The 23,678-nt window shown below is 43.1% G+C and overlaps 2 protein-coding genes across 2 annotated transcripts in view; both read left to right on the top strand.

The window, feature by feature from the left end:
* Positions 1-9,011, top strand: part of LOC129105410 (copine-9-like) — a 140,599-nt gene extending 131,588 nt beyond the window's left edge. Inside the window, exons 19-21 of the mRNA XM_054616416.1 lie at positions 453-510; positions 8,436-8,509; positions 8,781-9,011. Coding sequence (XP_054472391.1) covers positions 453-510; positions 8,436-8,509; positions 8,781-9,011 — 363 coding nt within the window. The remainder of the gene's footprint in view (positions 1-452; positions 511-8,435; positions 8,510-8,780) is intronic.
* Positions 9,012-12,763: 3,752 nt separating this feature from the next.
* On the top strand, positions 12,764-23,462 carry si:dkey-156n14.3 (zinc finger protein ZXDC). The gene is made up of 10 exons (XM_054617583.1): positions 12,764-15,036; positions 15,346-15,498; positions 16,974-17,052; positions 17,577-17,707; positions 17,872-18,042; positions 19,006-19,790; positions 20,221-20,305; positions 20,431-20,603; positions 20,894-20,995; positions 22,533-23,462. Exons 1-10 carry the CDS (start codon positions 13,023-13,025, stop codon positions 22,617-22,619), a joined length of 3,780 nt encoding a protein of 1,259 aa, XP_054473558.1. The 5' UTR covers positions 12,764-13,022; the 3' UTR covers positions 22,620-23,462.
* The last annotated feature ends 216 nt before the right edge of the window (positions 23,463-23,678 follow it).

Below are 23,678 nucleotides of genomic sequence, written 5' to 3'. Positions count from 1 at the left end.
TACTCATACAGACAAAAGGTTCATGTGTGCATTGTTAGCAAGAAAACTGGAGCAATACCAGGCCGCACTTATGAAGAGATTTACATTCAAGCCCAGCTTGTCACATTTTCCTTGGAGGAGGCTCGTGGAAAAGGGGAGCTCACTTTTCCAGTCTTTGCAGTCCGTGCGGGGGGCCGTGCTTCATTCAGTCACATGGCCACTCAATCGTTTTTCTACATGTTCCCTGCATACGGAACAACGGCAGTAAAAACCCTTTTATTTTGTTGATGAAAGGACAACAAAAGCAGACCATCAGACTCAGTGTGAAGACATGAAAATGCATTTTATTCTCATTGCAGCCAAGTATACTCTCGCTTGGGTATACTGGACATTCAAACATGGTAAGAACAGTGTGTATTTTTGAGTGGGTGAACAGTAGACTGGCTCACACCCCTCCTGTGTTGTCTCCACAGGCCGCCTCCCTGCCCATGTCTATCATCATAGTAGGAGTGGGCCCTGCTGAGTTTGATGGTAAGTGTGTGTGTGTGTGTGTGTGTGTGTGTGTGTGTGTGTGTGTGTGTGTGTGTGTGTGTGTGTGTGTGTGTGTGTGTGTGTGTGTGTGTGTATATCGGTCTGTTTAGAGCTTGCGAATGCATTTCAGACTGACAGATAGAATACATTACAGATTTCATCACCTCAGCCAAAACAACAGAGGAGCCATTTCTTTTCTTTGCCATCCGTGTTGCTGCATTGTTGGAATATTTCAGATACACATGCCAATGTCAGCCTCTCAAAGCTGTCGCTGCACAGACATGTAAATCCTCTATTCATCCTCCTCACCCACCACCCATTTACACGCCTGTAGTACCAGTCAGTCATCCAGGTCGTTTCATTATTAATCAGGAGACTGTGGTAAGCCACGGACGGACAGAACCTGTCAGTTGCAGTACTGCAAAACCACAAAAAAACATCTCACTGGAAAACCAAACCTGGTTATAATAAATAATAAATACGTATCTGCATGAAAAGTCCAGGTGAAACCAGTTTGACCCCAGGGTTCATACTGTGAACAGGTACTACTAGTTAAATAATACAGTTGTTCTCCATAGACTTTAAGATTCAATAATTTTTTGCCATATGAACCACAGCTGATTTGGAATTTTGTTTTGGAGCAATCAAATACAACAAAACATATAATCACGTACCACACATAATAGGGACTGTCCACGGAAACACACTGCCACAGCTACAATACAATGAATAGAGTAGTGCAACCATATGCCTAATGCTGTTAAATGTCACATTTAAACTGAAGCAGAGTGAAGCATTTAGGATGCCAATTGCTTCGGGATAAGTGCCACTGTGGAAGGGAGATGTTCTTGTCTTAATACTGCTTAGTCTTTGAAACGAAGGGAGGAGAATTAGTAGAGTGATTTCAGGGTGTGAGGAGTTCTTTAAAACACATCCAAACCTCTCTGCTGAATGTGGATGTGGGGAGTACACAGATAGTTATATTTGAAGCTGAGCGCACAACTTTGTCATGGGCTTTTTTTTTTTCTTCTCACGGGCTGTAGAATGGCCATACCCTGCAGTTATTGAGAAGGTGAACACACTGTCTATTACCTCTCTGTAACATTGCAACCTTTAACAGTCCAAAATCTCCTAAGCTGTCTCTAAAAGAATAGTCTCTGGTGAGCGGTCCTCTGAATGACCGTCAAGTTGTTGATCTTCCAGTTTGAGGGAAGAGGAGATTGTCGTCCCAAGGAATTTGAAATGATCCACTGTCTCGACCAGCTGGTTGCTGATGGCCACCACAGTTGTATCATCAGCATCTTTACAGTCATCTGCAAAGTGTCCCACTGTTTAATATAGTCATTGGTGTATAATGAGAGGAGCAGTGGGAAGAGGACACTATGATGACGGTCAATGAGTTTGAAAGTCTATTGTTGATTTAACGTATTGTGTAACTCATTAACTGTACATGTAATCATCATATTGATCTCATGTACAGTTGACTGGTGTGCAATGCTGAACATGTTGTTTGTTGAATGGAAATTGTACTTTATATAAATACAACGGGACACAATAGGCCTCGATAGGGTTCAAATCAGGCAGAAACCTCCGGCTTTGAAAAATGAAGCCAATGACGTGTTTGGATTCGTGTCAGCATTCCACATATTGTCAGTTCCGCTCCCTGGTGGTGGCTAAAACCTCCTAATCGTGGTTAGAACAACATTGGTCGGTGCACACACATCATGGATCTGAGGGTAATTTTGAGTAACGTGATGTATAGTTTGTAAAATACTTTCAGACCTCTGTACTGCTAGGCTCTGAGTTGTGCTAACAGACATATGGCTGTAGTTTCCCCATCTTCATTTTGCGATGTGTGAGATGGAAATTAGATATTTGCCAAATTGTGTTTATTTTTTACTGAATGTAAGATTCCTGGCAGATACACACAGTTTCTATTTCCAGAGGCAGTATCTTTCCTCATTTCAGACCTCTCCATCTGATTGAGAAAATCTCACTTCAAACTAGAGCATTTCCACAAGCTTTATATGTAATTAACCACCAGCAGGAAGAAAAAAAGTGCTCATTGTGCAGTAAAATGTTCCCTGTTAGTGTTTTTCTGTTATATCTCATGTTTCTGGATTCATATTACTGCTGTATTTAGATTTGTTTGGCTGGTTTAATCTACATCAAAGCATCATATTCTATAAGCTCATCATATGTTTGTAATGTCGCTGTCCTTTGAGAACCACGTATCTCTAAAAAGAAAAAAACAGCTGTTTTCAGCTTTGTGGCGAGGCATTTTCCAGCTGATACAAGAGGCTTTTAAAGGGGTTTATTTAGCTGAAGGAGTAGGAGGATTTTCTCAACACATAAAGGAACACTTCATCCTTCAGTTTATTACAAACATTCAACATCAACACATCTGGAGATACGTGGTTTTCACTGGCCAGGCAGTGGTGGAAAAGTTTTCATCTAAAGAGTTACTAAAGATGTCCGACAAATGTAGTGGAGTAGAAGTATAAAGTAGCAAAAAGTATAAATATTTATGTAGTAGTGCAACTGCCTCACATCCTACTTAAGAACAGTGCATTCAATTCAATTCAGTTTATTTTGTATAGCCCATAATCACAAATTATAAATTTGAAAAAAACAATTACACATGCGACATCCTCTGTAATGGAACCCTCACATTGGTACAGGAAAAACTCCCCTAAAAAACATGGAGAAAAAAAAGGAATTATAATAATGATATAGGGAATAGTAATAGTAATGTGACTAATAATAATAATGATAGTAGCAGTGAGTGTCAGCCGGGTCACGGCAGGATGCACGACTACGATTCCAGATATAACCCGATTCATGGAAACCTGCAAGGCGTGAAACCAAAAAGACTCCAGGGAACAAGCAAAGCCAATAAGTGTAATTTTAATTTTAATTTTAATTTTACTATTCCCTGTACCATTCCCTGTAATACGCGTAATGGTACAGGGAATAGTAACAGTAATGTGACTAATACTAATAATAATGGTAGTAGCAAGTACATTTACACAATTAAACATATGTAAATGTACTTGGTTACATTCCACCACTGTTAACAACCATCCAATAACAGCATGCCTTTAATCAACGTATCTTCTTCACAGTTCAATGTTGAAGGAGAACTGCAGTTTAATTTGGGTTTCATTTTCATAGCTCGTATCGTGACTTCTGTAATTTATGAAAAACAAATTCACAACAGAGTCTGTCCCCAGATCCCAGCAATTAGAAATAAATAACAAATATAATTGATGGCAGAGCTACACAAACACAACCCTAGTTTACCTTTAAATCTGCACTGATCATGCAGCTTCAACCATAATACCACAAACTGGGGTCCCCGCAGACCCCAAAGATATGCTTCTTGTTAGAACTCACCAGTGCTCACTTTCTGTTTCTGTTTTAATTATGGCATTTTAAAAATACCAATTTTTAATTTGACTCCAGTCAAAAAGCATACAATTTTGCCTGTTCAGTTGCGATAGATGAGACTGATTTATTGAGTTCATGTTTGCCAGGGGTCCTAGTTTAAAGTAGCACACACCACCAGAGGGGGAGAGGCACTCTGTCAGTCACATTTCCTTATGTGTTCCATCTATTCTCGTTTTACACAATATGCATATTAACTGTAACTTTCCTAAAATATTAATAATCTCTTTTTTCTTCTTCAGATGACATTTATTACATTAATAATAACAGTCACACAATGGTTTCACACTTTTCCACTGATCAACAGTTGGCACTGATACAGCCAAGATTGTGCTGCAAAGACAGAAACCAGCTAGCTAGTAAACATGTCTGTAAACAACGCTGGGTTGAAAAGACTTAAATTATTGGCTTTGCACTTTGAAATGCACTTGATATGCAGTGTATGTTGGTGGGTGACACTAGATATAAACCTCAGTTCTAATTGTTTACAGGGAAATTCCAAGAGCAGCTTTAATCCTCATTCATAACTATGTTTAAAATGACCTCCGATTTCCACAAAGAGATCATTAAAGCCCAATCACTTCACCAACCCTACTCCATTTTGTGTCTCACATTGCACTTTTCTAACAGTATATAACATCGCGGGATCATGATTTTTAAAGACATGCTCCAAAATAAAGCATCTGATTAATCCATCTCCGGGTCACCCAGCAAGGCAGTTAGATCTGTGCTGAGACCAGTTCTTAATGCAAAGTTCAGTTAGCTGAATTAAAAAATTAATTAAAAGAGACTCTCTATTGACATGCACAAGTGTCTCTCCTAAAAGATAATTGGCAAAATGATTTGAATTAAATCACCAGATGGAGCAGGGTAACACAGGATTTATTCTAGTTGAAGGAGTAGAGAGCCCCCCCACCCCATTGGGACCTATTATTCAGTGTGCAGGGCTGAGGCTGGGGTCAGAGGTCAAAGCCTGTGTGTAAAAGAGAGAGAGAAATTAAAGCGAGATGATGGGACTGAAAAGAGCATGGCAGGAATAGAAAGCACATGATGGAGTGAGCACACATTTCTAGATTAATCCACCTCAGTCAGACATTTAATCCCTGAGTCCTGTGTTTCACCGGATCAGCCCAGACCTGGGGAGGTTAGGGTCACGAGAGCAGAGCTGCTGTGTTTGGTGGGTCGTCTTTGATAGCTCCTTGTACTCTCCTACTATCAGTGCCAGTCAGGGCCCCAGCAAAACATTTTTGCTCGACATGCAGAGCAGAGCCTCTTTGACGTGTGCCGGATTTCCACTCAGTGAAGCTCGAGAAGCTTTCGCCAGCGAAACACGTCGCTAGCAAGAAGAGGACAAATTAAGTGCTCCTCTTGCTGGTTTTGGTGCTCGAAATGTATTCAGCTGCTTTTTTTTTTTTTTTTTTTTTTTTTTTTTTACCCCGGCCTGCTCCCTGGTTGAGTAGATCTCCACACATCACAACCCCCCCCCCCAGTCAGAGCTGAGCCTCTTGGGGTGTGTGGGGGATCAGCCTTTTGAAGTCAGAACAAAAAGTAACCCCCCCTTACCCCTCAAGCTTTTCTGCTTTTCTTCCCACACTGCTAAAAATACATTTCACACATTGTTTAGGATACGTTTGGAGTAGGCTGCTGCTTTCATTCAGATAACGTTTGAAGATGACAGAAGATAAGATTCACTTTTCTTGATCCCTTTGGGGAATTTCAATCGTTCAATTGTGGAATATTTAATAATATCAAGGATGTTTTACTTTGAATTATAAGAAATAAATAGTGTGAAATAAACATTAAGACACAGCAAGAAGCACATCTGACAGCACTTAATATATTCTGACATTTGCAGCATGGGGGGGATCAGTCTAACGGGGGTCTGGGGGTCCCCTGCTAGAAATCTTTCAACAGAGTAGATGTCATTTCCTGTATTCTGTGGCCTTTTAACAGGTGGTTTCCTCAAGAGGGAGTGGTTGGGCATGATCCTATTAATGTGACCTCATATAACAGCTGCCACGCCCATGATTTATAGTATACTCAATCTTATTTCTGTGGGATTTACTTTCTTTATATGCAGTTAAAGGGGGTAGAACATAAAGGATAAAAACTAGCTCTTTATGCTACATTGAAACACCACATTAAAGAATAAGGCCGTTGACGCACTATAATTGTCATTACAAATGTCAAAAGGCAAATGGCCAAAACCAACACTGTGTGTATCAAAGCAGTAGAGTTCTATTAAGACACATCAATGAACCACAATGTTGCATGTAGTGTGACTGGTTCCTTCATTACCATGAACACACACAGTTACACCGTCCTGCTGCCCCAAATCTCACCCGAGCACCAAATGTGGATTATTCCACCACTGAAAATAGTACCCCAACAAATGCACTATTTACTGCGGTTTGAGTGTTTTTACAAAACAACAGTGGCCAGCTGTTTGAGAAAGTCTCAAAGACTTTATTTTAAAGAAACTAAATTACTATATAGAAACTTTTTTTTGTGTTTAGGAACAAATGGATGTACGTATTTAGATGTCAGAAAGTAGGAATCCAACTAACAAATTGCTGATTTGGGTCTTTGCATGAGATTTGTTGGCTGTAAGAAAAATGTAGAATAAGAATCTTTATCACTCAAAAAACATACTCTTACTTACTATGGATATGTATGTTGACTTGTTTATCATTCATCTGTCAGTTCCTCCACCACTTTGGTCCAGACTCAAATATCCAAACAATCTAATGAGTGGATTTCTGGGAAATTCCGTACAGATATTAAAGGTACCCAGAGGCTGAATCCCACATTTTCTGTAGTCTTGTGAAATATCTCAACATTTGCTAGACGGCATAACGTTTAGTACAGAAATCCAGAGGATGCATCATTACGACTTTTCCTCGACTTCTTGGACACCAGGATGAACTGATTAGAATGTGATGGTCAAAGTTCACTCTGACTTCATTAAACACCATAACTCAAGAATTCGTAGGCTACTTCTGACAATTTCACAGAAATGTGTATAAGATAAAAATGATGAAGTGATGTAACATGACTGGTTGGCGAAGGCATACAACCGCAAGGCAAGTGACTGAATTTTAATTAACTTGAGATAAAAAGTCCATCTTGGTAGCAGTAGTTCCACTACTTCTGCCTGAATTCATTTCTATTGCATCTCTTCTGTCTCTCATGTCTCTGTCCATCCTGTCTGGTCTCTCTGTCTGCTGTTTCACCATTTCCTCTCTTATAAAAGCATCACAATTGCTTCCTCCTCCTCCTCCTCCTCCTCCTCCTTCTTCTTCTTCTTCTTCTTCTTCTTCTTCTACTCTTTTCCCCCGCTGCTCCCGACCACCATCTGGCCATCTCTGTGTGCCATGTGGAGCCTCACCGTCGTCGTCGTCCCCCCTTCAGCATCCCTCCCTCAGCATCCTTTCCCTTTTCCCCTTGAAATTCAAATGTGAAAAGGGTCCCTCTTGAGAAAATGCCACAGATTGTTTGTCACTTTGCTCATCTGATTTGCTTTGTTGACAGGAAACTATAAATAGACTGACGCATAACTCTGTTTTTCCAGTCGGGGACTTTACCTTCCCTTCCTCCCTGTGGCCTATATAAGCACTAATGAGGCTGGTTTACAGAATAAGTGATTGTTTCCTCCACCACAGCAGGGAACAGGTGGTGCAGAGGGACCGCTAACCTGTCTTTGGTCTGAACTCTTTATTCGTCACTGAGGACGGCAGCATGACTCGTCAGCAGCTGGGTCTGCACTCCAGTTCTCTCTGGTCTCAGTTCCAAACATCATAGACACAGAGTTCCATCATAACTATGAAGAGAAATGCATTTTACGCAGATTTCAATTCTCTGATCTTTATTAAAGGCCTGCATGGATTTGCTTCTCTAGAGCCTTACCTTAGATAAGACAAAAGCATCGGCACTGACATGAGCAGTGTGCATGCTAACACACAGCATTTAGAAGTGTTAGTTATCAGTGTTATCTCAAACAAAGTGGAGAGTTTGGAGGTATTGGTATGAGAGGAACAAACCCAACAATGAAAAACGTTCTTGTGGTGGTGTGACGTTTGTCCTGTGAGACACGATTAGCTTTGTTTACACTGGAAGTGAGTCAAGTTAGTCACACAGCTCAACTTATTGGTTCTGTTGGTTTTGTAATGAATTCCACTAATGACTGAGATTTTGTGAAAAGAAAAACAAAAGGATAGAAAAATGAACAACACCAGCTGTGGACATTCAGTAAGTACTACATGAGCACTGGACATGTGACAGGGACATGGTTCACATCCACAGGATAGGACCAGTAGAACAGAATGAGAAATGAATCAACTTTCATCAAATTTTTAAAATGCTATTGAACTACATTTGTATTCCTATTGACAGTTTTTTATTTGTTCGTCAAAGCACATAGGATGTATAGTATAGTATGCCTACCTAAACAGTTTAAATGATGTGTTTGTGGTCTGCAGCTATGGAGGAGCTGGACGGGGATGAGGTCAGGGTGTCCTCCAGGGGTCGCTTTGCTGAGAGAGACATCGTCCAGGTAAAGTGTGTTCTACGTACATGCAGCCCTGTCTCGGTTCTGGTGTTTTTTTCTATGACCAGCAAACATTTGCATGGAGTTGATTTTGTTCAGTTACAACCTGAACCACATAGATCGGTCTCAGTGACACCCCAACATTCAATTATAACCAGAGGCCTTTATGAGGGGTCTTAACTAGAAAACGACTGCATTGACATCTTGAGGAGCTTTTATGAAGTCTGATCAGATTTCCCTGTTGTCATCACCGTCCATTTTTCCTGCGCCCATCCAGTTCGTTCCTTTCCGGGACTACATCGACCGGTCCGGGAACCAGGTCCTGAGCATGGCCCGCCTGGCTAAAGACGTCTTGGCGGAGATCCCCGACCAGCTGCTGTCCTTCATGAAGAGCCGGGGGATCGAACCCCGGCCCCCTCTGCCCGCCAGCTCAGACTCCCCATCAATGTCCACCACCACCACCACATCCACCAATGCTGCCCCCAAGGAACGCAACATGCACGCCTGAGGGTACGGTAGTCTGAGCAAAGGGAGATCTGTGTGTGTGTGTGTGTGTGTGTTTGTGTGGTACGTGTGTTGCATGGTTTCAGGGTTAGGAACCGATTCAGGCTTTTAAAAATCGATTCCCCAGTAAATTGAAGAGGACACCTCCCAGAACAGTTAGTGGGGATGGTTTTCCTCCAACAAGACCTGGAGTGGAATTGTAGAAATCACATTTCAGCACCTATCACAGGTGTAACACACAACTCTGCAATTACAAACTGCATTTAAATCAAAGACTTCTGATGTAGATTAGCACTTTTTCCTCAGTCATAAATTAAACCACAAAAGGACTTCTTTTGCCAGCACTCTTTCTCCCACAGAGGGCGAGTCCACAGCTCCGTCCACCCCAATTCAGTGTCTGTGACTGTGATAAGAGTGCCCTCTGCATTAGTAATACGTCCTCAAGAAGCTGGCTCTTTGAACGTTATCAGTTGTAAAGAAAGACAGCACTGGGGCTGATGTCTGTTCCTAGTTTCTTTTTTATGCTCAAGGCATTTTAAAGGCTTGACAGGAAATACATGGTGGATCTGAAAAAAGAGAGGCAGAAATTCAACCCGTCCTGGTTGTGGCATCTGGGAGCCAATGGTTCTTTTTTATTGCTTCATGAAAATGCTAAACGTGAAATTGAAATGTGTTTTGATTTAGAGGGAGTGGAGGGTGCTCTACATTTCAAGGTCAACGTGCAGAGACTGAGCTTCGCCGAGTCGAAACAAATCCCACTTGGACACGAAGGGAAGGCGCTTGCAAGCCCCTCCTGAAAGCAGGAAATATATATACGAGCATGAAATTGGCTCGGGATGGAGAACAGAATGAACTACCCCCCACTCCCAGCACCTCCACTTCCTCCCAGTCACCGTACAATTTAACAGTATCCACCGACTATTTCAGCCCCCCTCGCAAAGCTGAACATAAATATGCCTGTGCCCCCCAACCCCCGCACCCCCTCTCTTCCCCTTCCTCTAAATTGTAACTCTCAGCTGTGGCTGTCTTTTGGGATGAATCATTCATGAGGTTGGTGCCCTCTGGTTCTCAAGCTGTCTGGAGCGCGTACCTGTTTAAAATGAACAGAGTTGGTCAGCGCGCATTTCACAGCCCAGAGTACTTTGTGTGTAGCAGAGGATGTGTGGAAAGCATCAGGGGTCACCTTTACCTTTCTTCGTTTCTCACCGGAGACGAGATGGCAACAAAAAGAGTGAAAAAGAGAATGAGGTTTGGTATGTAGTTCTCTGTCAAAGTCCCTCAGACCGACCACTTTTGGAAATGTATGCACAGTTTTTCTCAGTCTGGGCTCATCAGCTGCTGTATAACCAGACTGATTTGCAATTTAACTTTCTTTTTGCAGACATATCCTTTGATTTGTGATTTCCTCTTTTTATGCTTTCTGCATTCATGTTCCCTTTCCTCACCTCCACACATACTGTGCAGTCAGGTCCAAACTTTTTGTCTCTGACCTTTGGCACTTAGCGAACAACTAAACAGGAATGGTCTCAAACAGTCGGGGAAGGTCTGTAAAGCCAATTATAACAATATTGAATGGATTATTAAGCATGTGTTAAATTTGTATCAGAAAGGAAATGGATATGTGGCCTTATTTCTGTCATAATCCTACAAGTGTGTTACGAGGGAGGACTCTATTTTTATATGACATAACAGGAAATCTATGTTATTTTGCATGCTTGTATGGCTGATATGCTGCCAATGATTGTACTTGTTCAGAAAAAAAAACCCAGTTATTGTATATTAATTCATATCTGGAAAATGACTTCAAACAACATTCCTACATGTGTTGACTTGTGTACTGTGAAGGAGTGTTCTTTCTATTTCTACTGTTATTGCGTGCAGTATAATTGAAGTGACTGCCAATGTGATGATCCATAACATATAGGAGCCACACCAATAGTAGGGTAGATTCGTATCACATGGTGTTTGAAACATGCATGCATGTGTGTGTTGTTATCAAGAAGTACGCCAACACGCGATCACAAAAACGTATCGGATACTTTTGTAAGAAGCATGTGGAGCTTTCTATACAGTGTGTACAGTATTAGTTAACGGCACTCACAGACAGTATACCCCCTCACCACTTCCCCCTCCAGTGTGATCCATACAGCCTACATGATGGGTAAAATGTAAATACATCTAAAGTGATGTACAGAATATTTTGTGAAAGTCTTCCTTCCATTTTGTTCCTCTCTTGATACTCTAAATAGGTATTTCTGTCTTCATTTGTGTTGGTCAACATTGAGTTCTAGGTTTGTCAGTGTTTTATAGCTTTTGCTTAGAAACCAAAATAAAGATAATGTTTAAGGCTCATCTGTAGTCTGTAACTATTTTCACAGTAATTGTTGGGTTATGTTGGGGACTGAATGAAAATTATAAAGGGTACAGCGGCATTCTGAGAAGGGACTCTTAATTTTGAGTCACCCCAAATTTATACTTTTGTCTGACCATTATTGAAGTAAAAGATTAAATGATAGCTTTAGTGTGTGCAATAGGTCATAAGGCACTATTGCTATATGTAGAGGAAAACAATTCTGCCCTTTGTTTCAGGGTTTATCTTTCTTCATTTGTTTTTTCCTTTAGCCTGCATCATAACAGAAAAATAAACGAAGTTACTATTCATATAAAGTAAATTATTATAATTCATATTCAGCCTTTTATTTTCTATCTCTTATTAAAAAAATAGCATGGCTGGAATGTTCAGCAATTTGATGTGTTTGCCATTTATGAAATTGCAAATTCCGTGGATTGGCATTGGTAGATGTTGCAAAAAAAATGATATTGATTACAACAGCTTAAAGGTGCTGAATTTTAAATTCAGAGCATTAATATAGCAGCAAACAACTTTTATCTATGTAAAGATATAGTGGAGTAATGTCTTTCCCTGAGCAGGGAATGAAGTCACTCTTTATCTTTGTCTGTTGTAATTCCAGTTTCTCCGTGCTTGGTTTATAAGATATTAGCCTACATATTTTAGTTAGTTGTCAAACGTTGTAATGTTATATCTCTGAGTGTGGTGAAGAATTCATTAGTTATTTTTTTAGTTGAACAGATTTGCTATGGTATGTTTTATCCTCTACTACATGCTTCTACCTTCAAAACATTACAATCAAAAGGTCCAATTGCAATAGCAAAATGTGAATCTTAAATGCATTGTCTAAACCCTAAGGGTGCCATGCTCTTTAAATATTGTCTCACAGTGGTAATAAATCTGGTGTTTCTTCTGAGAAGATTTTTTTTTTGTATGTTTCATATTACTACACTGCCACTTAGTGGAAATACAGTGAAAAAACAACACTCACTGTGATTTGGAATGTTTATTTTTTATGTGATGAAATTATTTGGCTTCACGTTACAATTTTAAAGTTAACGCATTATTAGGAGAATGTATCATACACTCAATCGATATATGCTTCTCATTGGTATCAACAAATCGAACTCGGATCCACTGCTACAAAATCCACTCCAGTTTCACTTAACTATACATACTAACGCTGCCTTCAGGTACTCCTCGTAGATCCTAAATTCGAGGTTTGATAGACCTCGCATACTGATCAGTCTTCATTAAAACCCACCATTTTACATAATGTTGTAGCCTAGTTGTTGTACTTTCATACAGCTACTCTATACTGAAAAGGTAAACTGAAACACTGACATGGGCTTTTTGAAATATGGTTGATTTTTAGTTTGTTCGTCAATTTAGTTATAAGTCTGGTCTACAAGCTTTTATTCTTCTACGTGTCAAAATTAAAAAAGCTACTGTGAAAGTCTGTCCCGCGAAAAATCCGTATTTCCACAAGGCTTTGGTAGTTATTAAAATAGATCGCTGATGTTTTTCGCTCCAACCGTGTATACAGAATTTCCATTCTAGCCTGAAAGCATCATCCGGTCTCCTGTAAACCGTGGAGTGGCTCTCTGGAACGCCTCCGTCAACTAGGGCGGGCCTTTTCTGTGTCGCTGCTACAGGGATACCAAGATGGAAATCCAGGGGCTTTCTGGTGCCCAAAACATTCACACTCAACATGGCGCCCTACACAGAACCAATTTGTCTGCTCTTCATTCAGCGACGGGGCCGTTACCTCGTTTTATTTCCACCGAAAATGAAGCGGACGGACTATTGGGGCAGCCTGAGCCACAAAGTGACAACAACAACAACACCGGGCCGAGGACATCACCGTTTCACCTACTGGCGGAAAATGGCAGCGGAGCGGCTTGTTCGCCGAGCAGTAAACAGCAACAGACCGATAAAACAAATGTACCGGGCAACGGGCAGACTGTCGGACTTCATAACGTGAACACGGATAAAGAAAGTGAGCTCGAGGCGCTGCTCAGTTCGCGGGAGTTTGTGAGGACTGCCTGGAAATACGGGGTAGAAAGCGGGGACACTGTAATGCAAATGGCGCTCCCTCTGTTTGAAGGGGAAGAGGAACCGATGCCACAGAGGCATTTAACGTTACCGTCGCCAGGTTTACGGCAGCAGCGTGAGGACGGCGCCTTCAAGCAGCCCTCACTGACCAGCCACAGCGCTACTGTGCCGGGGAGCTTCAACGCCGCGAGCAGGGCTGATAAAAGCTCCCAGGAGCTGTACGTTGTGTTTAATGTGGTTCAGGAGGATGGCAGCTGTGAAGCGAGCAAACAGCGACCGGATGTGTCCTCGGAGGGCGTTGGACGAGTGAAAGGCGTTAGAGCAGAGCGCTCTAATGCAAGCCCCTGTGGCTCCATGGAGGTGGGCAGCAGCAGTGACGTTATCCTTTATGAAGCTAATGACAACTTGAACTGTCTCGATACCCAGGCCCTGAAAAAAACCGAACATGTTTTCAATTTACTGAACGACCATTCTACCGTGAGTAACGCGAAACAGACTGTATATCACCACACTGTCGAAGACGTTGTTTTGACAAACAAATATGGCGATAAGATTTGTGGCCAGATTTGTACCGAAAACAATGAAGGTAAACTGGTCAGGGAGCTCTCGTCGCACTCTCGTGTTGACGAGAGCAGTGCCTTGATTTCGGGGAATTCGGGTGTCGCGGAAGCCATGGACACCTCGGACTTTATTACGGGCTCAGCGGGGCTGCAGGGCAGTGCACACCCGGGCACGGCCTCCACAATTCCGCCCGCGAGCGAAACCTTTTCCGGTACTATCACAATAAACAACCAAAGCATCATAGTGACCATAGAAAACGGGATACTGACTCTCGCTGCCCCACCAGAGGGATATGTGCACAAAGAGGACGACATGGTCAGCTTAAAGGAGCACCTGGGCATGAAAGATCATGAGGACATTGTTCTTCTCAACTATGACAGTGGCACTAAATCCATCGGGAAGATCAGCACCCTGGCGGTGTCCAGCTCCAGCCAGCAGGAAGAGCCCAGGCCTGGTTTGTCTGTGAGTGACTCTGAGCTGGCTCTGGTGGATGATTGCTCATTATCAGAACTTGGGACATCTCTGGACTCCTGTCCCTTAGTCAAGCAGGAAGGGAGCACGCTGTGCGCTGTAACAGAGGCTGACCTGATCACCCCGTCCCCCAAAGCCATTGTGGCAGACTGTGACAATGGGGACTTCCAGTCCGTGCCGCTAATACGTTCCAAGAAAGACACTGTGGCTTCTTTTGGGTGCCCAGAACCAGGCTGCTCCAGCATATTCGACACACGTCAGAAGCTCAAAGTTCACCTCCTGCACCATGCAGAGGACCCACGCCCCTACCAGTGCACCGTAGAGGGCTGCGGCTGGGCTTTCGCCACCTCATACAAGCTGAAACGCCATCTTCAGTCCCACGACAAGCAGCGGCCACACACATGTCAGTTCGAAGGCTGCGGGCGACGTTTCACCACGGTCTACAACCTCAAGGCTCACATCAAAGTCCACGAGCAGGACAACGCCTTCATCTGTGAGATCTGCAGCGAGAGGTTCCGCAGTGCTACAAGACTCACCAATCACCAGAGGGTCCACTTCGAGCCGCAGAGGCCCCACAAGTGTGAATTCCCAGGTAACACAAGCTGAATATTTCTTTATATATAAATAATTAGCTTTTATTTTATCATAATACAACTCCCCCATATCTTTATACACATTCTACATTTGCTGTTGCCAGATGTTATGGTGTTATACAACAGTTAAATGCTTAACATTGGATGTGAAGCGGATCACCTCAAAGACAAAGCAACTGGAGTCGCTAATGTGGAAGATGATGCTAGTAAACTGTGAACACCCCACCATATTAGTCTTCTCTGTCAGTCTGATGCTTTAAAGACCATCTACTATGGTCGTCCTTCATGTTTCCCTCTGTCACATGCAGGCTGTGAGAAAACCTTCATCACCTTCAGTGCCCTGTTCTCCCACAATCGCACTCACTTCAGAGAAACGGGCCACTTCACCTGCACCTACCCGGGCTGCGATAAGACGTATGACAAGGCCTGTCGCCTCAAGATCCATATGAGAAGTCACACCGGTGAGCTGATGCAAGATCACAGTAGTCAATAATGTTGCTATGACTTCACCCGAGTGGGAGGGAGGGAATGCACCCACAGAGTGTGAATGTTTGAGGCTATTTTCTTAACGAATAAGTCATCCCTCAATCACATGATGCTACTAATGTGTTGCCCTCTGTTCACTCATTTCAGATTAGAGCAGCTGTTTGCATCTTTCCAAAACATTATATTGTCACAGGAACCTAATGCTACCACCACACTCGTACGTTTCCGTTTAGGAACAGGATTTTAAAACAAAGCTGATCTCCCTCCTCACAGGCGTTTCAGCATAGTTTTCTGTCCATACTAGCACGCCTTAAAACGAACACTTGACTATTCACGTACACTGGGCATGCAACATGGTTGCTTAGTTAGAGTATTATAGTACTCTTTATAATACAGGGTCATGCTTGATACTTCGAAGATCTTCCTCAATAATCTTCCTCCATATACTCAAACAGACAAATGTTTTTGTTTTTTTTCAAACTTGGTTACAATGCTGCAGATATTGTTCTTATCTATCTCTCTCAATCACACACTTCAAATGTACTTTAAAACACTTACAAATCAAAGTTTACTAGATTATGACTGTATAAAAACAGGTCAACACACGTCTCTTACTTCCCTGGGTTTTGTTGTTGTCTGTTCTCACTCGTAGCTCTGCTGGTGGCTGAAGTCCCAGCTGACTGAAGAGCATTAATGCTTTTGTTCCTTTACAGTTTCTTGGTGAACTTCACAATAGTTGGGCAAAACAAAATAAGCATTGTTAAGAAAAGAAAAGACCTCCTCAAAGCAGCAAACCTTGACCATGGATGTCCGCTCTGTAGGGCTGATAAAGCTGCCAGACTGACATTTGCGAATCGCTCCAATAAGAACTTGCTACCTCCGCATTTAAGCAGTAGCAGAATTGAGCTGCACAACAGCTGATAGTATAGACAACAAGGTCAGCAACACCTGTAATCAGTTATCCATGTTGAATTTAACACTGGTAGTCGAAAGTCACGATTGCTAAGACCTGATCAAGTAGTGAACCACGTGTGTTTGCATCATTGTTTTCAAAGGTCTTACTTTCCGCCTGTCCTCACTATGAGGTAACCCTGGGGTTTTCAAAGTAACACGCGTCAGCAGCATTTTCAAACGCATCCATTTTTGTGGGGTTTTAAACTCCAGAGTAGTGTGGACACTAGGTGTAAACGTAGCAAAATATATGCGTTTTAAAATAGAAACGTAGACGTGTGGATGTAGCCTAAGGTTTGCCTGTACTGAATCCTCCAAACCAAACTCCCTCAGTAGCAGGTTAGCTGTGAAGCGGCGGCTACACTAGATACATGTGGACCAGCTGTGTGACAGCAGAAAGCCTGGGATTAGCCCAAAATTAGCTGGTCACAAATTATCTATCATGGTCATACTGGTTGTAGGTGCACTGCTAAATGAACATCTAATGTCCTGTTTCCAGGTGAGAGGCCGTTTGTCTGTGACTCGGAGGGCTGTGGCTGGTCCTTCACCAGCATGTCTAAGTTGCTCCGACATAAACGGTAAGTGCTGAACTGGGCGAATGCCAACAGTTACTATGATGCGATGTCAAATAAGGAGTAGAGCTACCCTGACTAAAGACATTTTCCCCTTTTGACATTACAAGGGGTTTTGTGATCCACACACAACATTTTGCATTAAGTACAAGTTCTGTAAAACTAAGATTTGTCATACAAGTCAATCGGATTAGTTTTAGTTTTGTGTCACAGGTGTGGATGCAGTTCCTTTAGGCTTTGATACGGAATATTTTGTGGCATAAAGTAGCATTCCTGTTGACGTCTGTTGTGTTTTAATAAACTTCAGTTTACAGTTGCAGCACTGCTTTATTGGTGAAATGTATGTGTTGAAAACCAATATGTTTCATTAAACTGGAGGTTTTAGTTCCCCATGCCATATTACCTGTTATTTCGGGGTTTTATATAGTTACATCAAAATTGAGGGATTTTTTTTCTATTTTCAAAGTGTAGACTTTCTCCCCGTCCAACAGTTGTACCTATACTGACCTCTATCCTTCTGTGTTTATCAGGAAACACGATGATGACCGACGCTTTGTCTGTACAGAGGAGGGTTGTGGGAAATCCTTCACCCGGGCAGAGCACCTGAAGGGTCACAGTATCACCCATCTGGGTACCAAGCCCTTCCAGTGCCATGCAGAAGGTACGTTTGAACTAATAAAACTGTTGGATTAGTTACATATGAACAGGGAGGACTTTTTATTTTTCCTTTCCCTGCAGTTAAAATTGTTTATTTACTCTTTGGGTAGTTTCACATCATCTGAAGAGGTAATCAGTTATTGCTTTTGTTTCCTTCATGTTTCTCAGGCTGCAATGCCAAGTTCTCAGCACGCAGCAGCCTGTACATCCACTCCAAGAAGCATAAGCAGGATGCCAGTACCCTGAGGACTCGCTGTCCTGTGGCCAACTGCTCAAAGCACTTCTCCTCCCGCAGCAGCCTTAAGAGCCACATGCTCAAACACCACCACCTCAGTCCTGGTTAGTACCATCACAGTATTGCATTTAACGGGATAGTTTGACTACTTATCACTCCTCCTTTATTAGAGTGATGCAGCTCATAGGTGGCCCACTTATGTCTGTGTACAATTAAATGTTATACAATATGAGATTTTCATTATATGATTATCATGATCAGGACACCTCTATGCTGAGTTTTCCTTAGCCAACAAAAACATGTACCATAAAACGTCCTCAAAGATGTTTTGGCTGGTATGACTTATGTATTGTATTCATAGCTGTAACTGATCCATCATAGAGTACAGCTCTGTGGGATTGAATGAATACCACCCACAACTGGCTAACCCCTGTCCAGAGTCCAATGTGCTGTAAGCTGTTGTAAAACACACGGCAATGAATGCAGGCAATCAGCTGAAAGTTGTCGCTTAAGACAAAAACTAAATTACACAACAAAGCTGTATGCCTGCTTTGCATCAGCTCAGTTTCAGAGCAGTACAGCAGTCTGTTCACTGGGTTTTGTTAGCGTCCAAAATAATAAAAGTGAGCCGCGGAGCAGCGACCAAGAGGTATGTAGCAGTGTGTGTACTGGTAGATCTTTGAGCTTTCAGCCAAACTCACCACAAACTGTTATTCCCTCACTGTGGGCGCAGAGTAGTGGCTGGGTGTTGGCGATGCACTCAGCTGTGTTATCATTAGCGGCCCCTAGCGCCCGGGAGACTGTTTAAAGTAGTTTGTGAAGAGTCAGCAGGCAGTCAATGGCAGTATAGAACAAGCAATAACAGGTGTTTTGAGTCACAGCAACCACGTAAGGTCCTTGAGCATTTAGTCATAACTGGCCACCCTGAATATTATTCAATTTGGTGCAACTGTATGTGAGATTAGCTGTGGACAGACACAGGGGTGCACACTCTCAAAAATGTACTCCACAAAATCATTACTACCGTGACATTTCCCGATTTTCTTTTTTCCCTCTATCCATCCCAGATGTTCTCAGTCAGATGGAGACCACGCCCACCCTGACCCCCAGCAGCGAGCTCATCAGCTCCACCCCAACAACAGTTGCTGGGCCCGGTATTTCCGGGGGCGACCAGCTGACCAACCTTGACCTCAGCTCTCTTTTCTCCGCTGTGCCTGGTGGTGCTGCACCCTCCACTGGCATCGGGGTGGGGATTCCTGTTGCTGGTAGCGGCTGTAACGGCACTTTCACCATGGACCTCTCCCTGGTCAGCTCGGGCATCCTCACCATCGACCCCTCCTCGGTCGGCACCACTCTGGGGACCGGCACCAGCACCACGTTGGCCAAAGCCGTGGACCCTCTAGTCTTGGCAGCCAGTGCTGACATGGGCCCCCACCACGGTTTGGAAGGATCAGTGGGTGACGTTCTGCCCCCCCAGGGCACTCTCAATCTGGATGATGTGCAGACGGTTACGCCGGAGGCTCTGGGAACCCTCACGGCTCTCACCATGCAGGGTGCCGGTTCCTCCGTGGACCCCACTTTGCAGCACCCACTCAGCTCCTCCAGTGCCCTGAGCGTGGAGCCCACAGCCTCCCTGGTGGTGGCCCCTGTAGCCGAGCTGCTGGCCTCACCCTCGAAGGTCGCGGAGGTGGGTGGCCAGGGGGGAGCGGGGCCTCTGCTGGGATGTGTGGATGTGCTGGGACCTCAAGAGGGAGGGAAAGTCCTCACCCAGTTCGTTTTCCCCGGTCACAGCAGCAGCTTCAGCCCACAGAAAGACCAGGAACTCACTGCTGTGTCACCAAGCAGCTTCCTGGTGAGTGTTCATGCTGCCATGCAGCTCAGTTTAAAGGGGTTTCATTCCCTCCTGTTCTACAGGAGTCTGGGAGTACTACTGCATATGAAATGTTTTCTAAAGCCATAAGTGTCTCCAGAGGGAGTCACTGATTATGCTTTGATTTTGATCTTTTTTTTTTTAAAACCTCCCCATTGTTAGTCTGACAATTTTATAGAATTGAAGGATAAGATAAGGACAATTAAGTTTTTATCTTATCTTAAAGGACTACAATGCTAAATGGATGGAGTAGTCTTTCAAGGAAAGGTGCATTTGGGTGTTGTATTCTATTATGTGAAAGGGGAAAAGGCACAAATATCTTCTATAAGCAGCTTGACTGTAGTTGATATTAACCCTGAAAAGCCAACATAGTGGTGTGTAGTAACTTATGTGTACCTTTTTTGTGTGCCAGGAGAGTGGAGGCTCAGCTAGGACTGACTACAGAGCCATCCAGCTGGCCAAAAAGAAGAAGCAAAGAGGTCCTTCAGCCTCCTCTGGTAAGACACGAGGACCGATTTCAGGCCTTTATTTAATGCTCCTAGAAGTGACAGACGGGAGAAAAGGGACTAAAGGGACAGTTCTACAGTGAGTGATGGTGGTGTTCTCTTTTTGATCAATCCAGGAGCTTCAGGATCGAGTCAGAGGAAAACTAAAGGGTTAAAGGCCGCTTCGGCTCCTTCACCGATGGCTCCCTCTGGTGTCCGTTATGGGGAAGGAGCGGCAGCAGCCAATGGGGGCCTGACCCTGCGTGACCCTGTCACCGGGGCCCAGTATGTCCAGATTCAGCTGCTACAGGTGAGATCACGTGTGTGTGTGTGTGTGTGTGTGTGTGTGTGTGTGTGTGTGTGTGTGTGTGTGTGTGTGTGTGTGTGTGTGTGTGTGTGTGTGTGTGTGTGTGTGTGTGTGTGTGTGTGTGTGTGTGTGTGTGTGTGTGTGTGTGTGTGTGTGTGTGTGTGTGTGTGTGTGTGTGTGTGTGTGTGTGTGTGTGTACCACCTGACTAAACTGATTCTAATACTTTATTGATTGAGAGAAAAGCGTATCTACTGTTGTAAGACTTGCTGATGGTGTTTGTATGTAAATGCAGGACGACCCGGCCAGTGATGGCGACCTGGCCTTCCAGCTGAGCTCTCAGCCTTCCAGCTCCCACTCTCAGCTCACTGCAGACCTGCCTGTCAACATTTTACAGGTGGGAAAAACATTTTTTTATTCTAACACAACTCCACCAAGTGATAGAGTGAGGTTTTAATTAACATTTCAATGAAAATTGTGACACAGAAAGATTTATTTTATTTTAATACATTCACAAATGGAAATGACAGAGTGAAAAATTAGAGAAATAAAAATGTGCAGAGTCCTGTCTGTTAAAACAACACATACAAACCACATTTTCTTATTGATGACATTTCAGTTTGAGAATTCAGAGTGAACAGATTACGTTTCCAAACCGTGATCGACCTGACAGCTTGTGTTAGCAATGTCGGGGATCCCATGTGTCCTACAAAACCTGGAAATAGTTGACACATTTTTATAGTCATTTAAAAAGTCAAATGTCTCAAAAAAGCTTGCAAATATTAGTTCAACATTCTCTTATTTTTCCTTTGCTTGAAAATGAACAACAAGGCTTGATTTCGTAAATAAGTTATGGCCAAAGTCAGCGCATCTTTATCTTATCAGCCTTCCACAGAGAGGAACATGTTAGTGTTGGTAGAATCCCTCAAAATGATGTGTAGAAAAGAGTGGAAAACCCTGACTGAGCAGTATATTTATAGTATCTACTATGTGCTAATCACAAGTGAACTTTTCCACACGGTGTGAATGTGGTGGGTGTAATGACTTCTGACATATTCTTTCTGGTTAATTTTGATCAGGTTTGCAAAATGACGGGAATATTCAATGTGGAAACTTCCATAGGAATGAGAGTTAACAAAGATAAAATGGTAATAACAGGTGTATTTGCTCAGGCGGTATTGACAATGACGCGCAGATAAAAACCTTTTACCACATCATAAGTCATCCTCAATTTGCCAAATAGATCCATTGTGGACTGTAACAAGATCCATACCAAATGTAACAAGATAATAAACTCTGGTTGTCAGATATCTGTGCCGGGTGGTGAGTTAGCGAGCAGACTAGTGGGGAAAGGCCTTTTGGCAATTTGAGCCAATGCTGTGGGCTTTGTGCAAACTTAGGGTTGAAAACAACTCCCTTTATAAAGTAAATGTTTTATAACATGGAATCATGTGTATGTCAGTCCGTGATGTTTCTATGGTAGCCCAGACTGATCAAAAACTAAAAACTTGCTCTAAAAATAGACTTCGTTGTTTTTATGTTACCTGAAGGCCACTGTATGTCTCGCACACTCTTGTCAATCTATGGTAACCCGCAGAGTGCAAAACTGACTTCCCTTGCTCCTAATTTAGTGTTAATATGGTATTGATGGCCTCAGAGCGAAGTGAACGGGGTTGCCATGGTTTTGCATTCTGTGACTCACGTTACCACAGTCCTGGAAAGAGAGGAGTGAGCGGAGGGGTTTTCAGTTGGTTGCAGTCTGCAGCTGCACCCCTAGATCCCACTAAATCCCACACACTTTCGAGAGGGTAGGATTTTCTTGTATTTAAATTTTGCCAAGATTCCCATGGTTAACTTCCCATGGAAATGTTTGACAATTGGCAACCCTAGTTTGAATATTAGAGAACTGAGCTGTGTGACTGTTTCCTCAAAAGGAACCTTCAGTGATGACGGAGGACGACAACGGCTCGGACAACTCCCAGTTCACGGGAAGCACAATCAACCTTCAGGACCTGGAGTGACGACCACGGAGCCGCAGGTCAGAGGTCCGCTGCGACGATCGACCGCGTCAGCGTCTACAGTTTACACCAACAAACATACTCTGAGATGTTTACTCCCGTCAAACGATTGCCTCGTCTTTTTCCCAGGACTTTGAAAGCCTTTTTGGATGTGTGGTTAATATAGTTTGCGGAGGGGGTGGATATGAGTCCACAGATTAATGCACCTTGACGAGAGGAGATGAGGATTTGTTAATTCAGAAGATTATTTGTGTTTGTTTCTAAAGTCCAGTTTGTACCAAAATGGAACCTGAGAGCCTTCTCATGTGAGGGGCTTCTCTGGGTTTTGATCGTAACGGTGTCTATTCCATGGTGCCACATTGCCACTCACACACACACACACACACACACACACACACACACACACACACGCACACAGTGTGCCGTCTACTCTCCAGTTGCCTTACAGACACCTCACGCTGTGCATTCCTTCACTGGCGGGGCATCTGCTTTATTTTGTTGCTACTTTTGATTTCGTACGGTTTGTCAGATTTTCTTTTTTCTACGGCAGCAGCAGCAAGCCCATGTGGAAAACATGCCTGTTCATGTGTTTATATGCATTATGTCATGAGTTACTACCTTCTTGTAATAATTCTATCTGTTTTGTTATTTATTATTTAGCTGTGGGTTTACAGAATGGCAGAGCCAAACACAGATGAATTAAAGAATCAAAGCACAATCAGAACGGCGTCGTGTGGAGGCCTTCATTTCATTTTGTTTTATGAAATGAGAATGTGTTTTCGTCTTGACCAGGTAAGAAAATGTAAGATGATTTATAGGATGCTTGAATAAAAAGCAGTACGGCGAAAAACAAATGACCAAACTTGTAAAGAGGATCTCATAAATCTGAGCACCATCCAACATGAACAGATGAAGGTAACGGGGCCACAGGTGAGACGGTAAAAACCCTGCACATACAGAGCCTTTGATCATAACCCAATGACCACTTTAATGGAGGGAACGAGACCAAAGATCTTTGGCAGCGTGTTGCTGCCATCATAGTAAAGATGTGAATGTGCTCCG

Source organism: Anoplopoma fimbria, chromosome 17, assembly GCF_027596085.1.
Source record: "Anoplopoma fimbria isolate UVic2021 breed Golden Eagle Sablefish chromosome 17, Afim_UVic_2022, whole genome shotgun sequence".
NCBI lineage: Eukaryota > Metazoa > Chordata > Actinopteri > Perciformes > Anoplopomatidae > Anoplopoma > Anoplopoma fimbria.
The sequence above is the reverse complement of the archived record's forward strand: the minus strand, read 5'-3'. Positions and strand labels throughout refer to the sequence as shown.